The 24,971-nt window shown below is 39.2% G+C and overlaps 1 protein-coding gene across 1 annotated transcript in view; it reads left to right on the top strand.

The window, feature by feature from the left end:
* Nucleotides 1-22,295, top strand: part of LOC135479656 (uncharacterized) — a 39,724-nt gene extending 17,429 nt beyond the window's left edge. The window contains exons 2-5 of the mRNA XM_064759552.1: nucleotides 13,479-13,629; nucleotides 14,709-14,860; nucleotides 16,252-16,402; nucleotides 20,910-22,295. Coding sequence (XP_064615622.1) covers nucleotides 13,479-13,629; nucleotides 14,709-14,860; nucleotides 16,252-16,402; nucleotides 20,910-21,114 — 659 coding nt within the window. The 3' untranslated portion in view covers nucleotides 21,115-22,295. The remainder of the gene's footprint in view (nucleotides 1-13,478; nucleotides 13,630-14,708; nucleotides 14,861-16,251; nucleotides 16,403-20,909) is intronic.
* The last annotated feature ends 2,676 nt before the right edge of the window (nucleotides 22,296-24,971 follow it).

Here is a 24,971-nt window from a genome sequence, read left to right as displayed (position 1 = left end):
TAAAGTACGTTCACGTGTGACCAATTGCCAGCTATCACACTGTTGTAGCTGCTTCGGTCTAACTCTCTATGCTGTACATATGTAATTGTATTACGGATGACGTTTATGTCTGTATAGTGTGGGTCTGGTGACGGAAATCAGGCATAACCACCACATCCACCACACCACCTTAACCTAAAACCGATGCAAGCAATGATGAATTCGAACCTGCGATGTCACTGGTCGGTCTAGGAAATAGCAGGTGTTTTGCAAGTGAACCGCTTAATCCGTAGCCCCCCCCCCCTCCCCCAACCCCGACCCCCATGCAAAAGAAAAACATCTTGGCTTTTTCTGCGTTTTTCTGGCCTTTTACCAACTCTACGGCAGATAACGTGAACGATGTAGTTTTCCAGTCTTTTGCAGTTAACTTCCGATTTATTTAACGTGTACTGGTAATTAAGCTGCGCCTGGCTTTGAGACTAGATGAACAGTGCCTGATATTATTAGCTCCGATAACAACTGTGCAAAAGGAATAAGCGGTTAGGTCAAAGATAAGCAAGGAAATTAGGTAGTTTTAAGGGTGATTTAAAATCATGAACCTGTATTTAACCCGCTATCATACCTAAAGGGTGAACGGCGGAAGCGTTTGTATCTTGCCAATTATAAGGCCTACCACTTAGCTTCTGGCGCCGGGATGGTTATGTGTTGTGAGCACTCGCATAGTTTTAACTGGTTGGGAGCATGCAAAGAATGAAGTAAATATTGACTGGGTTAAATTATGTAGGGAGAAGTCTTTTGCACCATTTGCGTAATGGCTACAAGGCAAAATACACAGTAGGCCTATACTCCGCCTGTTGCTCAATGCATTCTCTAATGTTTGTAACAGCAAGAATTCAAGCACAGTCGCATGACTACAGGGATGTAAAAGGAGTCAGGGGAATGTGTAGGACATAATGTAGTTAACGACCAACGGCACAGAGAGTAAAATCCGGGCAGCGTCGATCTGGCAAACGGGCACACGTAACCGGTGAAATATGGCCTCTTGTCATTTTACCTCAGTTAGTGTCTTCTTCTGACTGTCCATGCAAATGCTTAAATGGTTGCAAATTATGTTATTACGAAACCTTGTTTCAAATTTTAGTTTACATATTTATTCCTTTGACTGAGATGTAACACCGTTCCATGGAATATTTTACCCAGTGAACACCAGGCAGTGTTATACGGGGGGAGCAAACCGAAGTGCCCAGAATAAACCACGTGCCTTTGGCAAGTGACTGACGGAAAATTTGCTATGTCCTTGTACAATTTCATGTGGACGATTCTAAGCGTATTCGGGGCAGAATTGTGATATGTGGTGTATAGGCATTCAGTAAAATGATGCATACCAATATATATCGAGTGGGCATAAAAAAAGTGTAAAAAAATTTACACACTCAAAAGCCATTATATCCTAGGTATACAGACCAAATATCAATTTCATCCTTTAAGATTTCTGTTCATGGGACCAAAATCAAGACATATCAAAAACGCATGTTCCGGACATTTCAAAATGATGTTCTACCTTGTTTTACTTGAAAAGGTGATCAATTCCTTGTACGCCGCAGAGAGAACCATCTTGATTCAGCAAAAGTTGTGCCTATCTGGCACAAGGGTTTCTCTGACACTAGAGCCAGACAATTTTTGACACTTGATTGACGCGTGTCACACAGGCTCTACTTATGAAACCTGACAGGTGATGCAATGTGGGTCACCGGAACGTGCGTTTTTGAGGTTATGTTTTCATTTTAACCCTGTGTACAAGTTACTCAAGCTATGACCTTGAATATTGGTCAGTATATTAACAAAATCAAGCCATTTGAATGTCTAAAGTTTAAAAGGGTTTGAACAAAGGATAATGGAGCAAGGCAGCATCAAAGTACGGCTCATGTTTTATGCCCACCCGATATATATATATATATCTATATATATATATATATATATATATATATATATATATATATATATATATATATATATATATATATATATATATATATGATCCTAAATAAGTGAGCTCGACAACTGTTTTTCACAACCTCAAACCGTACGAATAACGATTTATTAACTTAGATAACTTTAATTTAGATGGATTACAATAACATTACGGTTTATTTTATTTTTTGTCAAGTGACCATTGCAATTTTAAGCACAACGATTTGTGCTTTTTTTTCAAACCTTTCCGGTAATTGATAAATAAACAAATAAGCAATGTGAGTACATCAAATACCGACGGTCCCATATGATAACATAATTTTTCAGCTATGTAAGAGTGTATGGCATCCATGCAAAAAAGTATATGCGAAAACGTGACTCTTTTCCATAGGTCGGGTGTGTTTATGTTTAAATATTAACGATGCGTCACCTGAGAATTTTTCAAGATTATTAAGCGGGGCGTTATGCTAAAATTATTGACGATATTATTTTGAAGTGCTAGCACAAATTAAAAAGAACCAGTCTGACACTAAATGGGTGCACAGGGATAAAAAAAGAGATTGAGAAATCTCCGTTGTAAAACTAATATTAGAAATGAAATATTTGAAAGCAGTTAATTTTGTTGATGGAGTAAGAGAAGACATTGAAAAGAAAAGACAAGCAATAATTGAACTTTAGGTTGTTTTCGAACGAGGGGTGGAGACAGACCTAAATCTATCTTTAATTTGAAATTCTAATGGGGCAATGTGATATGCCATTTTAAAAGAAATGAGGATGACGCTCAATCTTGGGGAATTCTCTTTTGACAAACATTTGATTTAGTTGTTTTGACTCATACATTTTTAACAGAGTGTCTAAGGACAATGACTTAGCTTAATAATGTCTTTGTATGAGGGATGTGAAAAGGAAAACATGCCATTCTTCCGAGATATATGTTCACAAGCTGACCATATTTTGATCCTTGCTTTAGTTAGAATTGAAGTGTAGTATTTCCTCTGGGTAATCGTGGTTAGTGCAAGTAAAGCCGAAGGACAACATCGTCAAGTAGGCTGATAAGGAGGAGAGGTTCTTGCTTTTTATCATTGAATGTTTTCCTCAGCTTTACGTCAGCCGTCTAAATCATCAGTATTACATCCCACTCGAGACGCTATTATCAACATTTACCAAGCCCGATGTTTTTGTTCCACATCCGGGAGAAGTGCTGTATTTTTGTGTTATTTTCTGAAACTGGATCAGCCACTTTTATTTTGAAATCAATATGTGTTTCTTTCTTAAGTAACGATGAAAAAAATCAATTCGCCCTGTTGGTTTGTGAGGATAGACAAGCTTATAAATCAGTGTTTCTACATTCGCTGGTACTAGAACGTTTCAGGGGTTCTTTATGTAAGAAATAACCAACATTTGTGACAGCAAACCCCAATATATGTCAGAGTTTACGAACACGGCTTATGAAATACATCCGGTTAAAGGGATACAGAATCATCTGTGACTGACTGGTGTTAGAGATGGGCAAGTCTAGGTTGTCAGCTGAATTTTAGATATGGCAGATTTATTCAAGCCTGACCAAAGCTACACAGTGTAACCCAGGCAACACTGTCCCCACTGTCAGTCAATCAACGTCGATTATAGGTGCATTTAAGAGGAGAAAAAAACTAACGAACAACATTTTGTCAATGGTCTCGGTAAATTTAAAACAAGATATATGCGCAATTACGTGCCAATACGGAATTAAAACACTTTTAAAACGCAAATGTTAAAATGTTAACATTTATTTATATGAAATTCAAGATGTTGTTCAAGGTGGAGAAGACATAAAAATTACATAAGTTTAGAAGAAAGAGTGCTAAATGTTAGTTGTGACTATGGTTTTTAATATTTTATTCCATTTTTAAGAGACAAAAACACTTAAACGTAATTTTTGTATGGTGGATATTTGGGGCCATCTTTAGGTATGTACAGTCTTTGTGCAATAATGTTATAAATTAGAATGTAACGCATGTTTAATAAATATATGGGCGCTAGAATTTCGTCTTTCCCTGCGACAAACTATGTCCATAAATATTATCATGATTCAGATTAAATGTGTATGTTTGGATACAAACAACAAATTTACATTAAAATAAATTTATTTTACGCGCATCACATCCTTATTTAGACCGTTATTATGCATGATATGATGATAAATACAAAAACGTGGTCCTAAATACCACAAAAAAATTTTGAAATAGCCTTTCCTCCTGAAAAAAATCGATGAACAAATTGCGCCTCGTGATGACTGTTTACTAGGGGTGGCATAATGTTAAATTCAAATGACTCTTTCAACATTTGCAACATGGAACGCGTCATAAAGGTGCAGCACGCAACACCTAAAATTGAAAATTTCATATTAATATAATTAAAACGCAGAGTACAGAGAGCAGCAACGATAGCGTGGCAGCTCACGAATTGTCACACGTAACCGGTGAACACGGCCTCTTGTCAATTTACCTCACGTAGTGTTTTATTCTAACTGTTCATGTAAATGTATAAATTGTAGTAAAGTACATTTCCTCTTTCACCATGGCTTAAGCAGAATAAGGTAAAAAAACATGCATAGCTAAGGTTATATAAAATATTTCAGTTTTATTAGAGTGAGTCCCTCATTAATAAGTTTTGCATCAAGCATAACTAAATATTCGATGATGACTGTATGCTAAGTAATGTTGAACTTGTTTATCAAATGACTATCGATGTTTGATGTTTACGTGGACCATGTGTTAACATAGTTGGCTCATCGCTCTGTCAAACACCCGGCTATTTTTGCATTCCGATCTCCAGGTCATGCTTTTGATGCTGGGATAGCGTTAAAGATGTCTGTATTATTGCTTCTGTTGCTTTGATGCTATCTACTGTATGACTACATTAATGGCGAGGCACGAGCACCCTAAAGTCTAAATTTCAATAAGTATCCTAGTGTAAAAACATTGCAATCTCTATCCAAACATATTTATCACTTAGAGGAAACCAATGGAATGAAACCAAGGTGCTACGGTCATAATGCTCACAAAGAGTCTGTCTACGAATATTAATATGACATATGTCCATCTGACAGTTCCTTTTATCAAAGATAGCCTTGGAGAATTTGTATTTCAATTTCAAGAGAGGTCCTGTGTAGCCGAGGGGCTTAGCATGCCAGCCAGGCGTAATGACCCAGGGTCGTCCCACCAATGTGCTCTCTGTAAGCTCAAGTCCCACTCTTGCTGGCTTCCTCTCCGGCCGTACGTTGGAAGGTCTTCAGCAACCTGTGGACGGTCGTGGGTTTCCTCACACCATAATGCTGGCCCGCCATAGTATAAGTGAAATAATCTTGAGTACGGCGTAAAACACCAATTAAATAATTCAAATCAAATAAATATATCAATTTAAAAATTTTAACAGTATTATTACCAGGTTAGCTTTTTAAGACTGTGATGAAAGTGACAGCCCATAAAGATACTGGGGTATTTCCGTGGTATTAAATAGTAACGTCGTGATAAATGATATCAAATCTAACAATAGTTTGATCATTGTTCTGTGTTAAATGTAAAATGTAATATGTAATATGTAAAACAATTTTATCCGTATAATTATGGGAGTATTTTTACCTCGTGTACTCTAGTTTTCATCCAGTCTGACTGATGTCGCATGAATGAAATATTCTTTTGCGTAGCATGGAACGTCAATCAAAAAATAAAGTAAATACAGTTGGCCTTTGCTCGTGTTGGAATTTGCTGACTGAAAATAGCTAATTGTATGTGTAGAGTAAATAACTAAAGACAGTCTCCGGTGATTCTGCAATTTTTGTCATTTTTACTAAGCTTACCTAAGACTACTATTCTTAGTGAATGTGTGTACGAATTGGGGTTTTACGTCGTACTTAACAATTTTTCAGTCGTATGACGACGAGGAGTCATTAGACTGACATTCGGCCAACCAGTTCTGCTTCCGTGCTCTGTTCTTTTAGCGCTGAGCTCGAGGCGAGGCAGCAGCAAGCACGAATTTTAAAGCTTTGGTATGATCGCAGGTCTCCCAGCTTCGATGTGGGTGCTCTTAACATTAGGCCACCGAAGCGGTCTCTATTCTTACTGAACCAAGAGTTTTGTCTTCTGGGACTTTGTACACCGTCATGTCCTGACCCATTTTGTTCCTAATTTCCGGGATAATTATGATACTAGTAAATCCCAGTAAATACTGACTACTGTATTAATTACACGACTCGTGGTGCACCAGCGCTTCATGGCTTCACCTTTGTAAACCAATAATTGGAGTTCCCGACAGGCATGATCTTTAGCTTTACCCTTCTCATGTCAACCCGTGCACCTCCTCTCCACACCAATGACTTAATCCCTTGTAAATATATTTTTTTTGTTAATTAATCTTTTGTCTTTTTTATTTTTGGTTCGTGTAATTAATTTTTTTTGTGTTCAGGATGCCACTGTCTAGTTTTCCGCTCCTTATCACTTCTGTGGCTTACGGCAGCATCCGCTTGAAGTACACTATAGTGTTTCATTTTAGAAGTCACATGTTTGAATGCTGAGCTAGCTAGACCAGCTTTTAGTCAGAATTTTTTCAGGTATTTTGCTTGCAATTTTAGTGGCGATTGTTTGTTATGATTTGTTTGTTGCATCGCTACTCTCTTAGCCTGGTGAATGTTTTGTTGCTTTGCTTGTCGTTGTATTGAAATACCTGATTTTCTGTTCAAAACTCATGGCAGTTCCGAAAGAATTAAAGTGGTACAGAACAGACAGCTTACATAAGGCTTTACCACGTCATTGTACCGACAGCAGGTCGATCAGTACTAAGCCTAGAACCTTTTGATACCGAACATCAACTTGGTAAAAAGAGTTAAACTTTTCACACCTTAATTTATAACCTAACTCATAAGCCCTGTACGTAATCATTTATGTCAACTTAAGCTACTGAGAAGCAAGATCTTATTTCGGAGAAAGATTAGCAATATGCTATAACTGAAGGCGTACAGTATAGAAATTTAAACCACAGCAGCCTAGACAGTTTGATAGCTGGCAAATGGTCACACGTTATCGGTAAAATATGGCCTCTTGTCAGTTTACCTCAGTTTAGGGTATTATTCTAATTGTTCCTGTAAATGCATAAATAGTAGCAATTCCCACGCACCATGGCTTAAACAGAATTAGGTGAAACAAAATACAGTGGTGTTAAGTGCAATTTATTACACGCCTCTTGTCTAGAATTACTTGTCTAAAAATATTGTGTTGTCATCACATTTAACATACAATCACATTAAAACAATGCAAAATGACCACATTATCGCTTATTTTCTGTATTATCTCTTATGACTCATCTCTTTTGTACATTTGTACATTTGCGTACGTGTACGTTCTAAACGGACAGAAACCTTAGAAATGAAGTAGACATCAATAAAAAATACCTTCGCCGATTATGTCAAATCCAATGGAATGTTTTCCTTATATAGTGGGCTTTATGGGTAACATTGATGAAGTATGTCGGCAATGGCGCCTTTTACACCTTCTTTTTCAATGTTGAATAAAATTCTTGTATTCCGTAATCATGCAATGTGTGCTTGTGCATGATAAATGAGATCTAACATTATACACCTTTTTATATGACCAGAAAAGCCACACTGACGTCATTGACGACGTGTATTGTCAATTTGGTCCATGCAGTCAACCATATCCTCTCTGACTACATTTAACTCATTGAAAAAAAAATTGAGGATAACTAAAGGTATTTTCGGGTACAGTTTTTAATTGTCCAGCTAATCTTTATTTCTTTTTTGTAGTTTCTTTCCCTTTAACAAAGGTAAACCACAACTAACAGAATCGTCGTCTTCCCGTGTCTTTATTAGACTATATATAATCTTCTTGAAGGCGAGGCGTTCTAGAACCATCCCTTCCCTCTAGACAGTGCTTTGTTACTCTTCCGTCTGCTGTAATCAGCGTACCTAATCCATCTTGCGTCTTCCACTCCACCATCCCTTCACACAATTAATCTATCTTCTGTTTTATTCCCCGCTGTGCAGAAGCAATCGGCTTTAATCTGATCAGAGTGAGTTATTTTCTGCTAAAGAAGCTGTACTACAGCTCTGTTCTGCGTTTGCTCAGCGAGATATCCGATACATGCTATCCTTAATAAGACTATTCAATCCGCTCACGCGCTTCAAAAGTCACGTGTGAACGTGAGAAATGTGCCGGCACTCACATATACCAACGAAAAGAAAAGTTAAATGACTAGATCCATGTTCTTTTACATGCTTATTATATACCTGAAAGATGTTTTCGTCACATTAGACAATATCTAACTCCAGTCAAACCTGCAATGTTTATTTATGAACATGCACATTTTTATTCTGAACACCCCCCACCTCCCCCCCCCCCCCCCCCCGATAGCACAGTTGGTAAAACCTCTGTTTCTGGAGCGGTAGATCCAAGGTCATTCCTGGGTCGAGTCACGCCTAAGATCTTAAAAGAGGAAGATCTAACTTCTTCGCGTGGCGTTCAGCATGATAGGGATAGTGCATCGACTGGTTGACCCGTATTAGTATAATGGCTCTGGCGGGGCTTTCTACTTTCCTTCGGTAAGGCGTCTCAGTGAAGCAACAAGTAGGCGCTTTACAAGCACTCTAAGGATTTTTTCGTCGCCATATCGTTAAGTACAACATTAAAGCCCAAGCACTCACTCATTCATTCTTATTCCTATTTTCAATATAGATTTATCTTTTTATTTAATTGTTGCTTTACATTATACACAATTATTCTTCACCCCTGCAACGGTGGTTAGTTTTTATGAGGGGGCGGGGGGGGGGGGAACCTGAGTCCATGACATAAACCACCGACCTTCGGTAAGTTACTGACGACCTCTCTGACACTAAGAACAGGTGCAGCATTTGTCATTCCCTGATTTGTCTTTTGATAGTTTAAGCAATGCGAAGTTAAATAAACATACCTCAAAAAATAATGGATCTTCCAGCAGCCTGTGGATGGTTGTGTTTCTACCTGGCTTTGCCCGGTTGTCCACACACCAAAATGCTGGCGGGTGTCGCATAAGTGACACATTCTTGAGTACAGCCTAAAATATCAATCATGAAAAAAATTAAATCAATAAAAAGTGCGACATATACTTAGGTTTTACATACGCATGTTGGGTTAGGTTAGATTTTGCATACATATGTACCGCAATAAGACGAAGGGAATTTTCCATCGTTGATGACATTTTGGCGTATTGATGTTACGGTAAATGTTAATAGTGTCTAAAAACTGAGTTCAGAACTGTAATGCTCATCGTAAATGATCTTTGATTAGTATTACATTAGAGACAATTACAAAATCATAACCTGCTCTTTTGCACCACTGAATCCATGTTAATCTGATTTCATTACCTGACCTGGTGTTGAGCATTCACGTGTCCTTGGTGAACGCTTTTGTAGCCTTACCACCAAATCTACTGTTTTATCGCCATATCATTACCTCATATTTTGCCTCTAGGTGAAACCAAGGAGTGAGTGAATGAGTGAGTGCTTAGGGTTCAACGTCGCACTTAACAATCTTTTAGTAATATGACGACGAAGCATCTAGGTGTAACGTGCCTCCTTGTTGCAGGACGCATTTCCACTTCTGTTTTATCTGGTGCTGCTTTACTGAGACACCTTACCGAAGGCAAGCAAGCCGACCCACCCGAGCCATTACACTGATATGGGTCAACCAGTCGTTGCACCACTCCGTTAATGCTGAACACCAAGTGACGAAGCTACAACTTCCTCTTTGAAAGTTTTAGGTGTGACCCGACCCAGGATTGGATCTACCGGCCCCGAAGCGGACGCTCTATCAACTAAGCCATCGGGCTGGTCTGAGGAAATAATAATAATAAATTCGACATGTTTTACCTCACTGACCCATCGTTGAATTACTGGTACGACTGACAGCTTTAGAGAAAACATGTCAATACATATTAGTTCAGTCAAAGTGTCTCTAGTTTATGTCGCCCGTTCCAGGCGCTAGCTTCTGTACCTTAATTTGGGATATCATACTGTCAATATTAAAGGTTTGTGTCATTTATTTTGTAAACAATTTAGGCGCATAACCTGGAGAAGAGTGTATACCACGAGGTGGTTGTTAGATTGTAAACAAATATTACTGAGCACCGTATGTATGAATATATGAATGATTGAACGATTATGGCTTAATGCCACATCGGCAGTATTTCAACCATGTCGTGGCGAGAACATATTTAAATCAAGAAGCTGTCAAAGGTTTTGATAATAACTTTGAAAAATGAAATAAAACAGACACACATGTTTAAGATCAGCTAAAAAAGCTAACATTTTTTAAATCTCGAAACCATTATATAGATATATATATATAATTGTTTTCGAGTTTTATATATATATATATATATATATATATATATATATATATATATATATGTCTCTTGTGGAAAGTTGTAATTATATACTCATTTATGATTAAGACAAACTATATTCTATGAAATAGGCCAGTGGCGTTCAAATATTCAATGACAGCATCGCCAGCAATGCTGTCAAATAAATCCAATGTGGACGCGACTGTGTAAAACTTTTGCCGAGCATGAGCAAAGTCTACACAGTCAACTAGGATATGTTTGATGCCGTATTGAGCACTATATTCAACACCCTCGGGAGCACTGCTCCCATCGAGAATAAAATTGTGAGTTAAACGAGAAAGCTCGACACGGCACCTCGTTAAAGCTAGTTGGTGTCTTCGAGACATACCATGTGTATACGAATTATAGCCAGTGACATGGTGACTAGCGAGCTGTTTATTAAGGGGACGAATATATTTAAGTATATCAGATCTAAAATGAGTGTGAGGGATCAATATTTTAGATATATGTTTATGAAGGGAGCTTTAGCCTGTCTTTCTACCACTGTGTGTTCATGGATACCATTATGACTCGGTATGCAACAGATTGTGATATTTTTACCACTTTCAATAAGTTTCCTATATAGGGCTAAAATTTGAAACCTGATAGGATTTTTAAATTTATTATTCCTTATAGTCAAAAGGCACTAGAACGAGTCAATACATATCATTGCCCTCTGGGCACGCCAAGAAGAATTAAATGATAAGGCCAGGAGTATTGCTCTGGCCTCGCCCGTAAAGATTGAAGAGGCGGAAGACAACGAAAAAAAGCTCCCTGTTATAGACAGCCGCAGCTGCAACCCTGTTCCGGTCCTTTGACCCGTCAGTATAAACAAATTTACAAACGGAAAATTAACCTTTATTTCAGCAAAATTTAGCTGAATTATAAGAGGGTTTTATCTACTTTCTTATGCTTACGTAGATTAAATATCAATTTAGGCTGTGGAAGAGGCCCGGGAGATGTCTCCGGAAGAGATACCCGAGCTGTATTATCCAGCTTGATGTTAGCTTCCACAATATGGTCCTGTATACGAATACCGAACGAAGGGATCTTGTTAGGACATTTATTATATTTGTCTACATAGGATGGATCAAAAACACAATCGTAGACAGGGTTTGTTGGATGAGCTTTAAGCTTTATCTGAACGCTATAAGGGCCAAAACATATGGAATTTGGCCGTGTTGTTTTATTGAAGTTCAACAGATAGGTGTTGAGCTTCATAACACAACCGTTTCGCTTGGAAGTGAATCGTTTCACCTTTGTGGCACCTTGAGGTCTTAATTCAGCACATATCTCGTCCTTTGTCAGGTCATTCAAGTCTCCATCTCGGTCCCTAATAGCCCGTGGTGACAGTTTAATGAGTTGTGCGGGGAAAACGAAAGCGGAACGCCATTTACATTTTGAAGAGACAGCAGGTTTATTGATTGTTGTTTTCTAGAACAGTGTAGTAGTATATCACCAGACCTCAGTTTCCTGACCTGTTTGACCTTTCCTGCACAAGCTTGAATAGCTTTGCCAAGGACAAAGGCTTTGGTTTTGGATGCCGGAAATCAGTGTTTTTGGAAGACAGTACAAGAATCTAAGGCCAGCTGAGCAATGCTTCATTTTTCCTTTTATTAGCAGACTTGTCGGCTGGAAAGAAAACAGTTTAGGTAAGTTAGAGAAAGTAGCATAAAGGGAGTTTCAAAAAGACAAACGAAGAAATATAAAGATTCATAGCGCCGTGTCCTTCACCCACCCCGAAATGCCAACAAGGACCAGCAGAAAGGGAGACGAGAACTCCATGCCACCCATGATAAGGTGGATTTTTCGCTCATACTCGACCAGACTAAATCTGTAAGACAGAATCAAACCACTCGAATGACCCTACAGCCACCGTCCAAACATCTAAGAAGTCGTTGAAAAAATCCAACAGGGAAAAAGCAGTAAACATCTACCCGAATTGATGCCTGAATATCTGGACAAACGTGACCAGCTGATTGATCGGAGCGGGCCTCCCGACCTCCCGTCTACAGAGAAGTAAGGGCCAAAGTGGAGTGTTGGGCGTGACAATCTCGCCTTCAGCCACCAAGATCATATCCTCCTCCATTACGGGTTGCCGTCGCAGTCGTGAGAAGTGAAATAATCTTGAGGACGGCGTAAAACACAAATTCAATAAATATCTTCAGGAGTTTACCACAAGTTAAGTCTTCAAAGTTCTTGATGCCGAGCTGTAATTTGGACTTGTTACTTGAAGGTGACAAAAATAAAATTTTGTCGAAATACTGAAACCGCAAATATGCAAGTTCTCACTTTCTTCAAAGTGTCAATGCTTTTTCACTATGTTAGGACTAAGCCTGACTCTAAGTCAGTTTCGTGATGCCGGGGCTTGAAACCGGGAGTCACAATGCAGTGTAGGGGTTTGCTAGATCTTGTGCCATGTAAACAAATGTTGATCGTGCTTAGCGATACGTCTCCATTAGTGTCAATATCAAAACACGGCATATTTGTCACAAAATAATCATTCTTTGCTGTGGTTACTGACGTCATCCTCTAATAGCACTTGTACTCTCAGAGAAACCATACCATGAAACTTCCAATACCATAAACTATTACAAGAAGTACTTAGGCCGACTAAGGGAACTGGAGCTAGAACCACCGACGCTGTTTATGATTTGTCTGTGGTGCATCTGGGTTTTCTCTACGGGCACAGCTGTGCTTTATCGCCCTTGATCATTTGGAATGGTACAGAAGGTTATAGTCTGGTTCCAGCTAGTGAGAATGCCTTTGTGTATCGCACGACCGTACGTGTGTTTATGCTGCTCCATGCAATACGGGAAATGACGTAGCCTGACTTACACAGAAGTCAGCTCAGAAATATACGAGCTGTCTGAGATCCAATATCACCGTCATATATTCATTTAAAATCGCTTCGACTGAAAACAAATTCCAGATTATGGTCGGGATACATGCTTAATCACGGACGTGTCTACAACACACTGGCCCAAGTTTGCTTAGTCCAATATTAGACGTACAGTTGCTCTTCCATGCTGTACATGTAACGTTTTCGTGTACCATTTATAAGATGATCAAGCTATTCATTTAACCATATCGAACAATATTTTGTCTTTCAGAAAGCCTTACTGTGAATGCAGTTTGTCCTCAAACAGCTGGACAGGCAGAGATGAGAGCCAAGGATTGCCTAACAGCCGTCGGCCTAACCATGCAGCCAGCGTCAGAGGGCGGGAACTCGGGTGATGCAGACAGACTCAAACAATACTGCCAGTAAGACAGTGCATCACCAAATACTTTACTATGATGTATATACTTATTTGATAGGAGTTTTGCACCGCACTCAAGAATATTTCCCTTTTCCGACCTCTCACAGCTTTATGTTGGAAAGACACTCGGCTTTCCGCAGGTTGCTGACAGACCACTTTACCATTACTAATATGTGATAAACACGTAGTATTCAAGAAAAATAACATTAATGCTGCCCTTAGGCTTAGACATGTGCTGGGTTGATTAAATACAAGAATGAAACCCATTTAAGAGAGATAAACAGTTCATTGCCAAGTAAAAAAAAAATAACAAGTTTTCAACTCGAAATATACAGCCCTGTACTTCCCTTGTCGCGAAACTGTAGGTATCCATTTGCGTATCATATTCATTTGCGCAGTGAAGCTGATTTAGTTAAACATGTTGATAAAGAGTGTATTGATTTTACGTGAACCTGAATAGTTTTTTTTTTTTTAGAAGGAGTGCATTCGATCCCTTTATCTCTTTGTTGTTTCGTGATATACTCAAGTATTTTTCACCTAAACTATGGTGACGAGTTTTTGCATGCGTCATGTACGCCATACTGGTCGAAGACAACTGCTTTTCAGTCAGTATTAGACCTTTCATTGTCACCACGTGACCGACAGAATTCATTTTCGTTATTATTTCCCACATACTTTTTATCACAATTATAGACGACTTTCATTAAACGAGGAATATCCATTTTCGTAAATATCGCTGCGTTGAATATAATGTCATGTAGGCAAAATGAATATAGCCTGGCAATAACAAATTACAAGTATAAATATCAGTACGTTTTTTATGTATATGGAATTTGACTGCAGCCATGCCGTTAGGAAGCATGTGATTTCCTACCATGTAAGCATTTTCATGAACAATTAGAAAAAGCCAGCTGACGTAAACTGACAGTAGCACGTGTTTCATCTGTTACGTGTGATTAGTTCTCAAAACTGTCTCGCTATGGTCGCTGCTCTGACTGTCTTTCCTTGCTGTAAGTCTATCATATTGTGTTTTTTTGTGTGTGTATGTATTTAAATGATATACTATTGCTTTTTATTCCTTAGGGACGGCACGCTGGACATAGCTCTCGAGTGTGTAGAAAATATCCTCATTGAGTGTAACGACCAAAATCCTCATGTTGGTGACCTGTTATCCAAAAGTGTCAGCATTGATAAACTAAGGAATGGATTTGACTACATGTGCAAAAATATTGACAGTAAGTGTTTAAAATGTGCTTATTAAATGTGATAAAAACATGGCATTTTGAGTACCAGTTAGGTCTAGTAACTTACCATCTACATCGCTGAAGCGTTTGGCATATTTCTGCGTAAGCCAGGGTGAACAGGTTGTGTAAGTTACAACTATTAACAGTTAAGACTAAAATCAAGACTAATGTATTTACAAGATGCATATGATCATTGATTAAGAGTGACAATTTACCAACTATCACACGCTCCTCACTGGTCTGGATTTACTCTCTATGCTATATATTTTTTGGAGGGAAAAAGACCGCATTTTATTGTGGGAATGGATATGCCACCGCCATCTTTGAATCCAATTCAGCCATTACAGTTTTCGGATTGGTTTAATGAATTGAAATATTTATTTATTTATTTGCTTTCTCTTTTTTTCTTTTTTTTTTTGTCGCGATATTCAAAAGTATTTCACTCATGCGCGGAAATCGGGCACAGCCCTGAGGAAACCCACAACTGTTTGCAGATTGGTGGAGACATTCTCGTGTACGCCTAAATAGGGCGCCGGCATGAGCTGGATTTGATCAACCTCCTGTGTCGTTGTTGTGCGTTACCTAGCTAAAAACCAGGTCGATGAGGCCCGTCTGAATAGTGATGGTGGTTTGTGTTAAACGTCGTTTTGGGAATTGACCTTGTGATTATGTTACATTAATGCTGCCGTCACTGAAGCATCATGCCGACAACACCAGGCATGACACCGCACCCTGTCACTGACACAGGGCTTTGCAATCATGTTTCCATGCTCTAACCTCTCACGGCTGAACGTCAAGCGAGGCAGCAGCAAGTAACACTTTTACAGTCTTTCGTATAGCCCGACTCGGGTTTGATCCAGTGGTCTCCCGACATCGAGGCGGACTCTCTAACCATTACCCCACCTAAGAGGTTGGTTAGATGTTATATGAGACGACATTCAGTGTCAGGTGGTAGAGCGTCCGCTTCGGAGGGGCGGTAGATCATTAGTCGAGTCACACCCAATACCTTAAAAGAGGAAGTTGTAGCTTCCTCACTTGGCGTTCAGCATGAATGATATAGTTCAGCGACTGCTTGTCCTGTATCAGTATAATGGGGCGGCTTGCTTGCCTTCGGTAAGTCGTCTCAACAAAGCAGCACTTGATAATAGAGCGGTGGAAATCTGTCCTGCTACAAGGAGGCACATACACTCAAAGGATTCCTTCGTCATATGACTGAGAAATGGTTAAGTTCGACGTTAAGCCCTGAGCACTCACTCCACTGTCAGGGTCGGTCTATACCTGAACCATTTAGTGACTAACAGTGCAAAGTCTCTATAATATTTGTTGAAAAGTTAAATTTTCTATTCAGCATATGTATGTACATCTGCATATATTTGTTTTAGTCTTATCCATCCAAGCGACGTGCATAGAACTTCAGACAAGACCGATATCCCAATGTGTACAGATGGAGACACACAACTTTCAGAATAAGATAGCCGAAAAAAAGAAAAATAACGATGCTCGGCCGGATGACGTATGGTCTTTATCCTGCGGGTGAGTAGTCTCGTGCACGGGATGCAACAGAGCATGATGGTTAATTCAACCCACTATCGACTAATGAATTGCAACTGTCATTACTGCCATTTTTAAAAATAATTTTGCGTAAAACTTGGTTCTTGGGAGGTGGGCAGTTGACTTTATGAACAGTTGGAATAACACCCAGACCAAAGTAAATTGTAAAGTTAAAGAGACTGCATTTTACAGGTTATGCACGACTCTGCCACACTGTTGTCGTTGCCCTTGTTTTACTTTCTATGCTGTAAAGTCTTCTATATTACTCAGAACATGAACAGGGGGCTTGTGGATCAATTGTCTTCGACTAATACTGTGTGCAAATCTGTTCGCCATAAGTGTAGATCAGTGAAGTTTTGAATGGGCCTTTACCGTGGCAAAACTAGATACACACAATTTTGAAAGGTGACGTTGTGTTTGCGCGTTGAGAATTTTGTTAAACGCCAATTTAAAACTTTTCTGAAGCTTAAACGTGGAAAAACTCGACTTAAAGCGTATCTGTAGGGAGCATACAATGTCAGGAGGTTTAATTCGATCTTTTTCTGTTCAAAAATGGTTGAACAATGTATAATGATAAGAATGATTCCAATTAAACAGGGATACACATATGCACGGTTATTCTAAGGTCAATGTAGGCTTTTACGATTCGGGATATATCATTTATATGTCACCACATAAAACTGGAAATGTTGGCATGCAAAAATTCGACATTAGCTTTTGAAACGACATCGAGTTATGCGTGCTAAGAATTCTTTTTCGTAGCACATAAAGAACACCATACCTTTTCGCAGCTATTTGCTGCGTTTGATTAGAAGGGGACGTATAGAAAACTAAGGCTACCATTTAATAGAACAGCACCTGCGTGAATACAACACCTGAAAACCAGATAAATACGGCGTTGGAACCCACAGAAATTATCATAAAGTGCTTAATATCAAAATGTAATTCAATTTTATTTAACGATTTGCTACAGCCACGTACAAGTGACACGTAAAATAAATTTGTTTATTTGATTGCTGTTTTACGCCGTACTCAAGAATATTTCACTTATGCGACGGCGGCCAGCATTATGGTGGGAGGAAACCGGGCATAGCCCGTGGGATACCCACGACCATCCGCATTTTACTGGAAGACCTTCCCACGTACGACCGGAGCGGAGGTGAGCATGAGCTGGACTTGAACTCACAGCGACCGCATTGGTGAGAGACTCCTGGGTCATTACGCTGCGCTAGCCCGCTAACCAACTGAGCCACGGAGGCCCCCCGTAAAATAAACGTGTTGCACTCGTGGCGTATCGGGGAGAGATTTGAAATTGACATAGGTGAGCACAGATGCCGTATTGCGACATTGGCACTTCAGTTTGTCTCCCTGGCATATACACACTCGTTTTCTTATCAAGCTAGTCATTACTTGTCCTGTCCGTTCACCAAGCCCCCCCCCCCTCCCATCACCACCACCACCACCACCAAACCTACTATCCTTGCCCCTACTCCACCTTCACCTCCACTGAAACATAAGCCATCGGTTTATATGTAAATATTTCTTAAGAACGGCGTAAAACATTAATCAGCAGATTCGCACAAGAACAAATGATTATTAAGAACTGCTACTTATACATGTACACGAAATAGCGGCTGTGCCACTTGCCATTTTCGCCATAATCAGCTTTGCGGAGGAGAGCGTTTGATGCTTTCTACACCCAGCAGGAAACTAATCAGAAACCAGCGTGTAACGAGTTGCTAAAAATCAGCTGCTTTTAGAGACGCGACGGGAGGAATTCGTTATTCCCCGCAGGATAACCACAATAAAGTGCTGATGTGCATATCGGCTTCTTGCTTTGAAGCTATTGTCCATAACGTTTCCTTTAAAGCAAATCTGGCAGGATGCCAAAAGTCAGTGTCTGCTCTTCAAGATGAAAATACCACATGATAGACCACAATGAACGCCCAATAATTGGAATTATAAGGAGAGAAAAGGCAAACGGAAATGGCATATCTTTAAGCCCATTACTTCAGTGAATCTCTATCCTCGACCCACCATGTTTGGTTAATGAGATAACTTGAATAGGGGTATTCTATGTGGTCGCTGTGATTTAACTTGTTACTCACTATCAAGATATATACAAAATTGAAGAGATAGACACTAGACCTAAAACTATTCTTATAATATCAATAAAAAGTGAAAGGATTGGTAATGGGATAAAAACAAATAGAGAAGGAATATCCCATTAGTGTATGGTAAATCTGATGACAACACGGCGTTTTGAGTAATTCTAGACCAGTGACGTTTAAGAAATTGGAATTAACATGACTGCATTTTCTTGCATAATTCTGTTTAAGCCATGGTGCGAAGAGGGAAGTAGGAATGGAGTGTAACGTGCCATAATTTAACATTTGCATCAACAGTTTGAACAAAACCCTAACTGAAGTAAATTGACAAGAGGTTGCATTGGTCCCAATTCATGATATGGCCATCTTTCATTGTTATTGGTGCTCTGGTTTTACCCTCTACACAGTAACTCTTCAAAATAATTATTAATATTAATAGTCACTTAACCCCATTACTTCACGCGATGGATCTGTTACCTTCAGTATGTTATGTAAATGAAATAATTGAGCCAACCTTTCTTTTGTTTTAACAATACTGAAAGGTAAGAGGAATACGTAAAGCTAACATGAATAGAAAAAACTATGACGTAAAGATTTACGGAAGTAAAAACTTAAAATAGCAGAAATTTCTTGTCGACATGACCACCGCGCAGACGACTTGTTCAGAACGGATGTAAACTGTTTATCAATATGTAATCCTACCCACGCGGCAATATTTATTTACATGTATATAGTTCAATGTTGTTTTACCCCACACGCTCTATCCAAGAATTTTTAGTTATGTGTGACCTGTGTGATTGGTGTTGTACGCCGTACGGAAGAATAGTTTACTTATACGACGGCGGCCAGCATGATGGTGGGAGGAAAACGGGCAGAACCCGGGGAAACCCACAACAATCCGCAGGTTTTTGGAAGACCTTCCCACGTACGCCCGGAGAGGAATCCAGCGAGAGCTGGACTTGAGCTCAGAGCAACCGCATTGAGGAAAAGCTCCTGGGTCATTGCGCCGCACTGGCGTGCTAACCACATCGGTCAACTTTCACTTATTAGATGATAATCAGTTGTATGGGGTGGAGAAAACCGGTGTTAATCAGCAACCTTTAGCAAGTTTCTGGCGAGCTTTCCCATGCGTGTGCACATTTCCACACAATATTAGTGAAGGACAAATGGTCTTCAACAAACGTTAGGCTGCGTAAACGACTACAAAAGCATCGCTGGGCGCTTATTGTTAGCAGAAACAGAGATAGCTAGGATATATTTCCCGTCCAATGCCGGATTCCAATACGCACCACATGTGCTCTGGCCTGTAAGTACGCGACCACGGCCCTCGACCCCATATCAGTTCTTATATATGTATGTGTGCTCGGGGTTTTACGTCGCACTTTACAATTTTTCAGTCACATGACGACGACTAGTCATAGGTGTATGTATATATACTGTGTCTTCTTGTGAGGGAGCAAGTATCAGCCAAAAGCACCAAATATGACACCGCACCCAGTCACATTAAATTGACAATGGGCCTACAAGTCCTCTCTGTCCGTCCTAACACCTCTCAGTACCATTTTTAAAGTCTTTGGCCTGACCCATGTCGTCATGATTTAGTACCATAATTTCATGACAGTGTTATGGTTGGTGGCAAGAATCCATTCACGACGATGGTACGGGCAGTCGCACGTTTGTAGAGAACCACCAGTCCTGCAGCTGTATGGTGCGCATTATCGATGTCTGTGTTACACATGGAAAAGCTCGTCATTACTTGTAACTTAAGCATGTTCATGTGCGTACATCTTACAAAGCGTGTGCGTCTCTCTACGCACGCATTACATCACCGCCACCACTAGATAAGCTTGGCCTCTGGACCTTGTGTACGATTGTTGGGCTTAGCCACACCACTGACATCCTGCACCTATAGTCAGCATTCGTCAATAAAATTCTGTCATGTGACATGCTGGAATCATGTTGAACATACCTTAGATAACGGGAATATGCATCAAGTATGAATAGAAACAAAAGTTGAGACAGCGAATTTGTATTTCCTGACAGCATTTGTTACTTCATCTCTGTGACCCCATTGACCTTGACGTAGTTCAAGATTTCTCTGCAAAATTTGTTATGAACGGCAGTGATGTAAATCGAACATAGAGAATTACGCATTCGATATAAGAAGTGTGAGATCGATGAATAACCATGGTCTCTCTTGTATCATCCACCCATAAAAATGATCAGAAGTGAAAAAATTCTTAACTATCGTTATAAGCAGCAATGAAATAAAAAAAAATTGAATAAAAAAAATAATGAAAGGAAAGTACGCATTATACCGGAAAGTCAAGTAAAATAATACATTGGTTTTAATATTAATGTATCTTTTTCTCATTCTGCAGGTTTATGGACAAGGTATTTGACTGCCAGGATAAATACTATCGCGAAAACTGCGGGGAGGAAGTGGCCAATGTTCTGGCAAATTTTATGCAATCTGTTAAGCCGCCTGTCTGTGCAAAGTACGGGAGTGGATGTGACAGCGTCAAAGTGGCACCCCTTTTCCTTGTGTTTGGAATTCTCTCATTCCTTGCTCTTTCCATCCTTTGACCTTAATGACAACTGATTTTCACAGTGGTGTCATGGCCCATGTGATCAGAGGAGGGAGAGATGGAACGGTCATGATTAATCAAGTGCCTGGCATTTAAAACATTACCGAGTGTAACCGTCATGTTCACTATAATGAAAGGCCACAATTTTGTCATCCGGTCGTCGCCTTCAATGACAAGCTGTCATAAATTACTGTCAAATGGGTGTAAAGTTAATGACTTTTTAGGAATCAAAATTGTTTGTTAAAAACGTATGGCCAACTGGGATTATCGAAATCGACTGTGTCAATTTCCATAGCATTCTAGGGGGATGTAGTGTGGGTCCATCTGTTTGGACAAACGATCCGTTACAATATCAACGCAGAATACAGACTATCTTCGAGCGAAGGCTCAAAGGTCACATAAATGACTGAATGGCAACAAACGCAAAAGGTGTCCAGTTTTTATCTGATCTGGAAAAAGAGGCGGCCATTCAACCAAGGTCTCCAAAAATGGATTAATTTTGATTGATACGCCAAGACTGAGAAGCCATTTCCTCTACGCATTTCCTGATGAATGATTAGGACTGCTGATGAATTGTTGATATGTTCTTAACTAAATGTAAGATTGTGAACAACACGCACGACGGAATTACCAACATTTTGGATTAGACATCGTCTCAATAAACTAAATGCAATCCTACGCGGAGAAAAAATGAACAGGTGTTCGGTGAAGTGAACACACACGGAGGCAACGCATTGGAAATCACGACTACAACACGTGCACAGATCAACACACTGTTAAGCACGGCCGGGTCTGTTTAAACATAGTGAATTACAAGTATCAAGGTGATTGCCGCAGTGATTTGACACCAATCAATCAATCAATCAATCGGGAACGCACGAGGAGAGATATGATTGTTGGATATAACTGGTGCCAAGAACTGTTTGATGTGTAAACGTGTACACGCGTTTTCAAGTAGTTTAATGATTGGCTGTTTCTAAGGATGAAAGATACAACTCAGGTAATTGCTATGTCATTGATATAGGCTATTAAGGAACGATGTGATATTAGATGTAGACATGTTCTCAAGTGTACCTCGTGCCGGTTGATTGTGCTAAGGTGTTGGGTTTTAGAAAGGTAATACCGGAAATTTTGTGTCAAAAAACCCATGAGTGAAAATGCAATTGACTTTTTGCACTTTTTTTTTTAAAATAGTTCAAAAAATATTTTTCTTTTAACTTTAAACTTATTTTAACATTAAAAATTGTACATATATCACCCTGATATTTACTGAAAGGCAATTTTTGAGTTAGCCTTGGTAAATACAGAAAATTTAATTCGATTTGGATATGGTTTTTTGGCCAAAAATATCCAGTATAGCCGTTGTGAATCATACTTTTGACTGAGCTCTAGCGATTTATCGCTAAAGTACGTGCTGACGTCACCGGTGACAAGCCACACACGTGTTTCGAGTGCGCAAGTCCGAAATATCTTCGCTGAGGTAAAAACAAACCCATATGGCTATCTTAAAGAATTGTATTCTCCGCAGTCATAAAAAATTCAGGAAACTTCCTACATTTTATGTAAGTTTTTAGACAACTGATATGTTACACGAGCTTAGCTACACAAATGCGCATAAAAACATAGAACTGTGCAGAATACTAGAATATCACCAAAGTCTCTAATACTGTGGTGAATTCATAGTGTAAATGGCCATTGTTTTTCTTAATCCAACGCAAGACCACTCCTGTGTATGCGTGCTGTTGCAGCAAATTGCTCTGCTAGCTGTTGATGCAAATATGGTTTCACCTTGTTTTCATTAGCATTCCTTATCAGATATCGAGAAAGTAGTAGGAATGCCATTCACAAGAAAATAATTCGTTAAAGTAGGAGGGAGTATATGAAAATATTTGAACATGGTATTAAAATTAGTTGGAACGATGTTGTTCATTAAGATTATTCAGGGAGAAGTGTTGCACGTGCACCCCCTAGTATATGTATATATATTCAACACAAACGTCTCGAAAGTTGTGAATTATTGGCCATGTACATATACTAGTATAATATCCGTGTTGTCTGTTATATTAGATTCATGTTTCACGAGCATTTTTATAACGATTTTTGTACCTTTAGAACAGAAATCGCTTGCAAATTCTTTAATAATGTAATTTATTTACTTTCTGGGGAACTTACTAACCATAATCTTGTCCGTTTTGTTTGAAAACACTAGTGGCCTGTTAAAACTTGAAAACATAATAATGTGAACTGTGCGTAAAAACACGTGTTGCTCCTTTAAGGTTGTAATGTATTATGCTAGGAACGTATCCACACTCTTTCCAGACGTGCTTACAACAAAAGCAACAGCCTATGTAAGGATGCTTGGTTAAACAGTAATGTCCAGTGTATTTTTTTTTCTATTGATTCGCGGTGGTGTGTTGGATTATCTTTAGCCGGCTGCAGGTTCTCCGTATATAAGCTTTAACATGACAAGAAAACACACAGCCTTGGAGTACGGATAGAAAGGCTAAGGTTTTATTTTTACTCATAGTTTCCAACTCTTGTGATATAAACTATCTAATATTTTACATTAGATAAGCAGTAACGTAGGTAATAAGGGCCATTTCAAAATCAAATGGTGTGTTTAGAGTGGTAATTACTTCTAGTAACGTCTAACGCATTATCTATGTGTTACATTATACCCCCAATGTAATTCCTTTAAAAACATTTCTACAAATGGAAATATTTCTACCCAAAATTTTCTAAAATTTTTAGTTCTTCCTCTGATAAACCAGACCTCATTCTAAAGCTTTCTTTCACCTAGAGATTAGACGACATCACGTGTATGTATGGAGGGACTCGAGATGCTTCACAAGGGAAGAGTTGTATTAATTTATTTCGCTTTTACTAAATATACCATTTTTATTTTCCGATTTCCTAATTTCCAGGGCGGTCACAGCGTTTTTCCAATCCAAGTATCGTTAACTTCGTCGTGGAGAGAATATTGCATTTTTTTTTCTAATGTAATATCCTCTGGAAAAATATTTACGTTGTATCAACTGACACAAAATCTATACGATACAAAACTAACGCCACCATGACATTCAGTGCAAAGCATATCCCTTACTGTTAGTATGAACGGTGTTGGATGGAAGGGCTGTCACAATCGCCCCTAGCACACGATGTCGGCGAGTTTGTTACATTCTCTATTCCTGAGACGTGGATAGCTGGGCTTGAGCGATTTGATGAAGTGTGTTTGTGATGACCAGCTGTTTCAGTAAGGGTGGTTTTGTTTTCACACCATGTTATCATTCTCCGCAACCAGACTGTTTGCATTCCACTTGAGAATTTTGCCTGACATAAATGTAAACAACTGCGAACGTGAATTGGCGTCTTGGCACTAACATTGTACAGTTCAGCTACGTTGCACTTACTTAGCAAAATGGATGGGGTTTTGGGGTATTTTAGTTATGCGTGCTTCCTGCATGATTTTTATACAAATACATTTCGTAAACTTATAAACTATTAACTATTTTCTTCTTTAAAAAAAAAAACAACCTGTCATATTGGGGATGAGATGCATTAACGGTTGTTTACTTACATGCGAGACGCACATTCAATACCTCTTGACGGATGAGGTTGTGGGCTCGAGTCCAGCACTTGCCAGATGGGCCACATATGTTTGTCATTTGCCTAGAAGGGTACAGTGAATTCCGACAGGCTGTCCCACAAACCTCCAATGAATGTCGACATGCGCGTTAAATAGTATTTTGAATTCGGTAATTATCAAATCAATCCGAATTGATTACATCTGGGAACTAGCCTTAATGTTGAGGGTGAGGTTTGTTTTGCATAACATCTGAGTACATTGTATATGTG

The sequence above is a fragment of the Liolophura sinensis genome, chromosome 12 (assembly GCF_032854445.1).
Source record: "Liolophura sinensis isolate JHLJ2023 chromosome 12, CUHK_Ljap_v2, whole genome shotgun sequence".
Lineage (NCBI taxonomy): Eukaryota > Metazoa > Mollusca > Polyplacophora > Chitonida > Chitonidae > Liolophura > Liolophura sinensis.
Note: the sequence above shows the minus strand (reverse complement) of the source record. Positions and strands in the feature narration are given on the sequence as shown.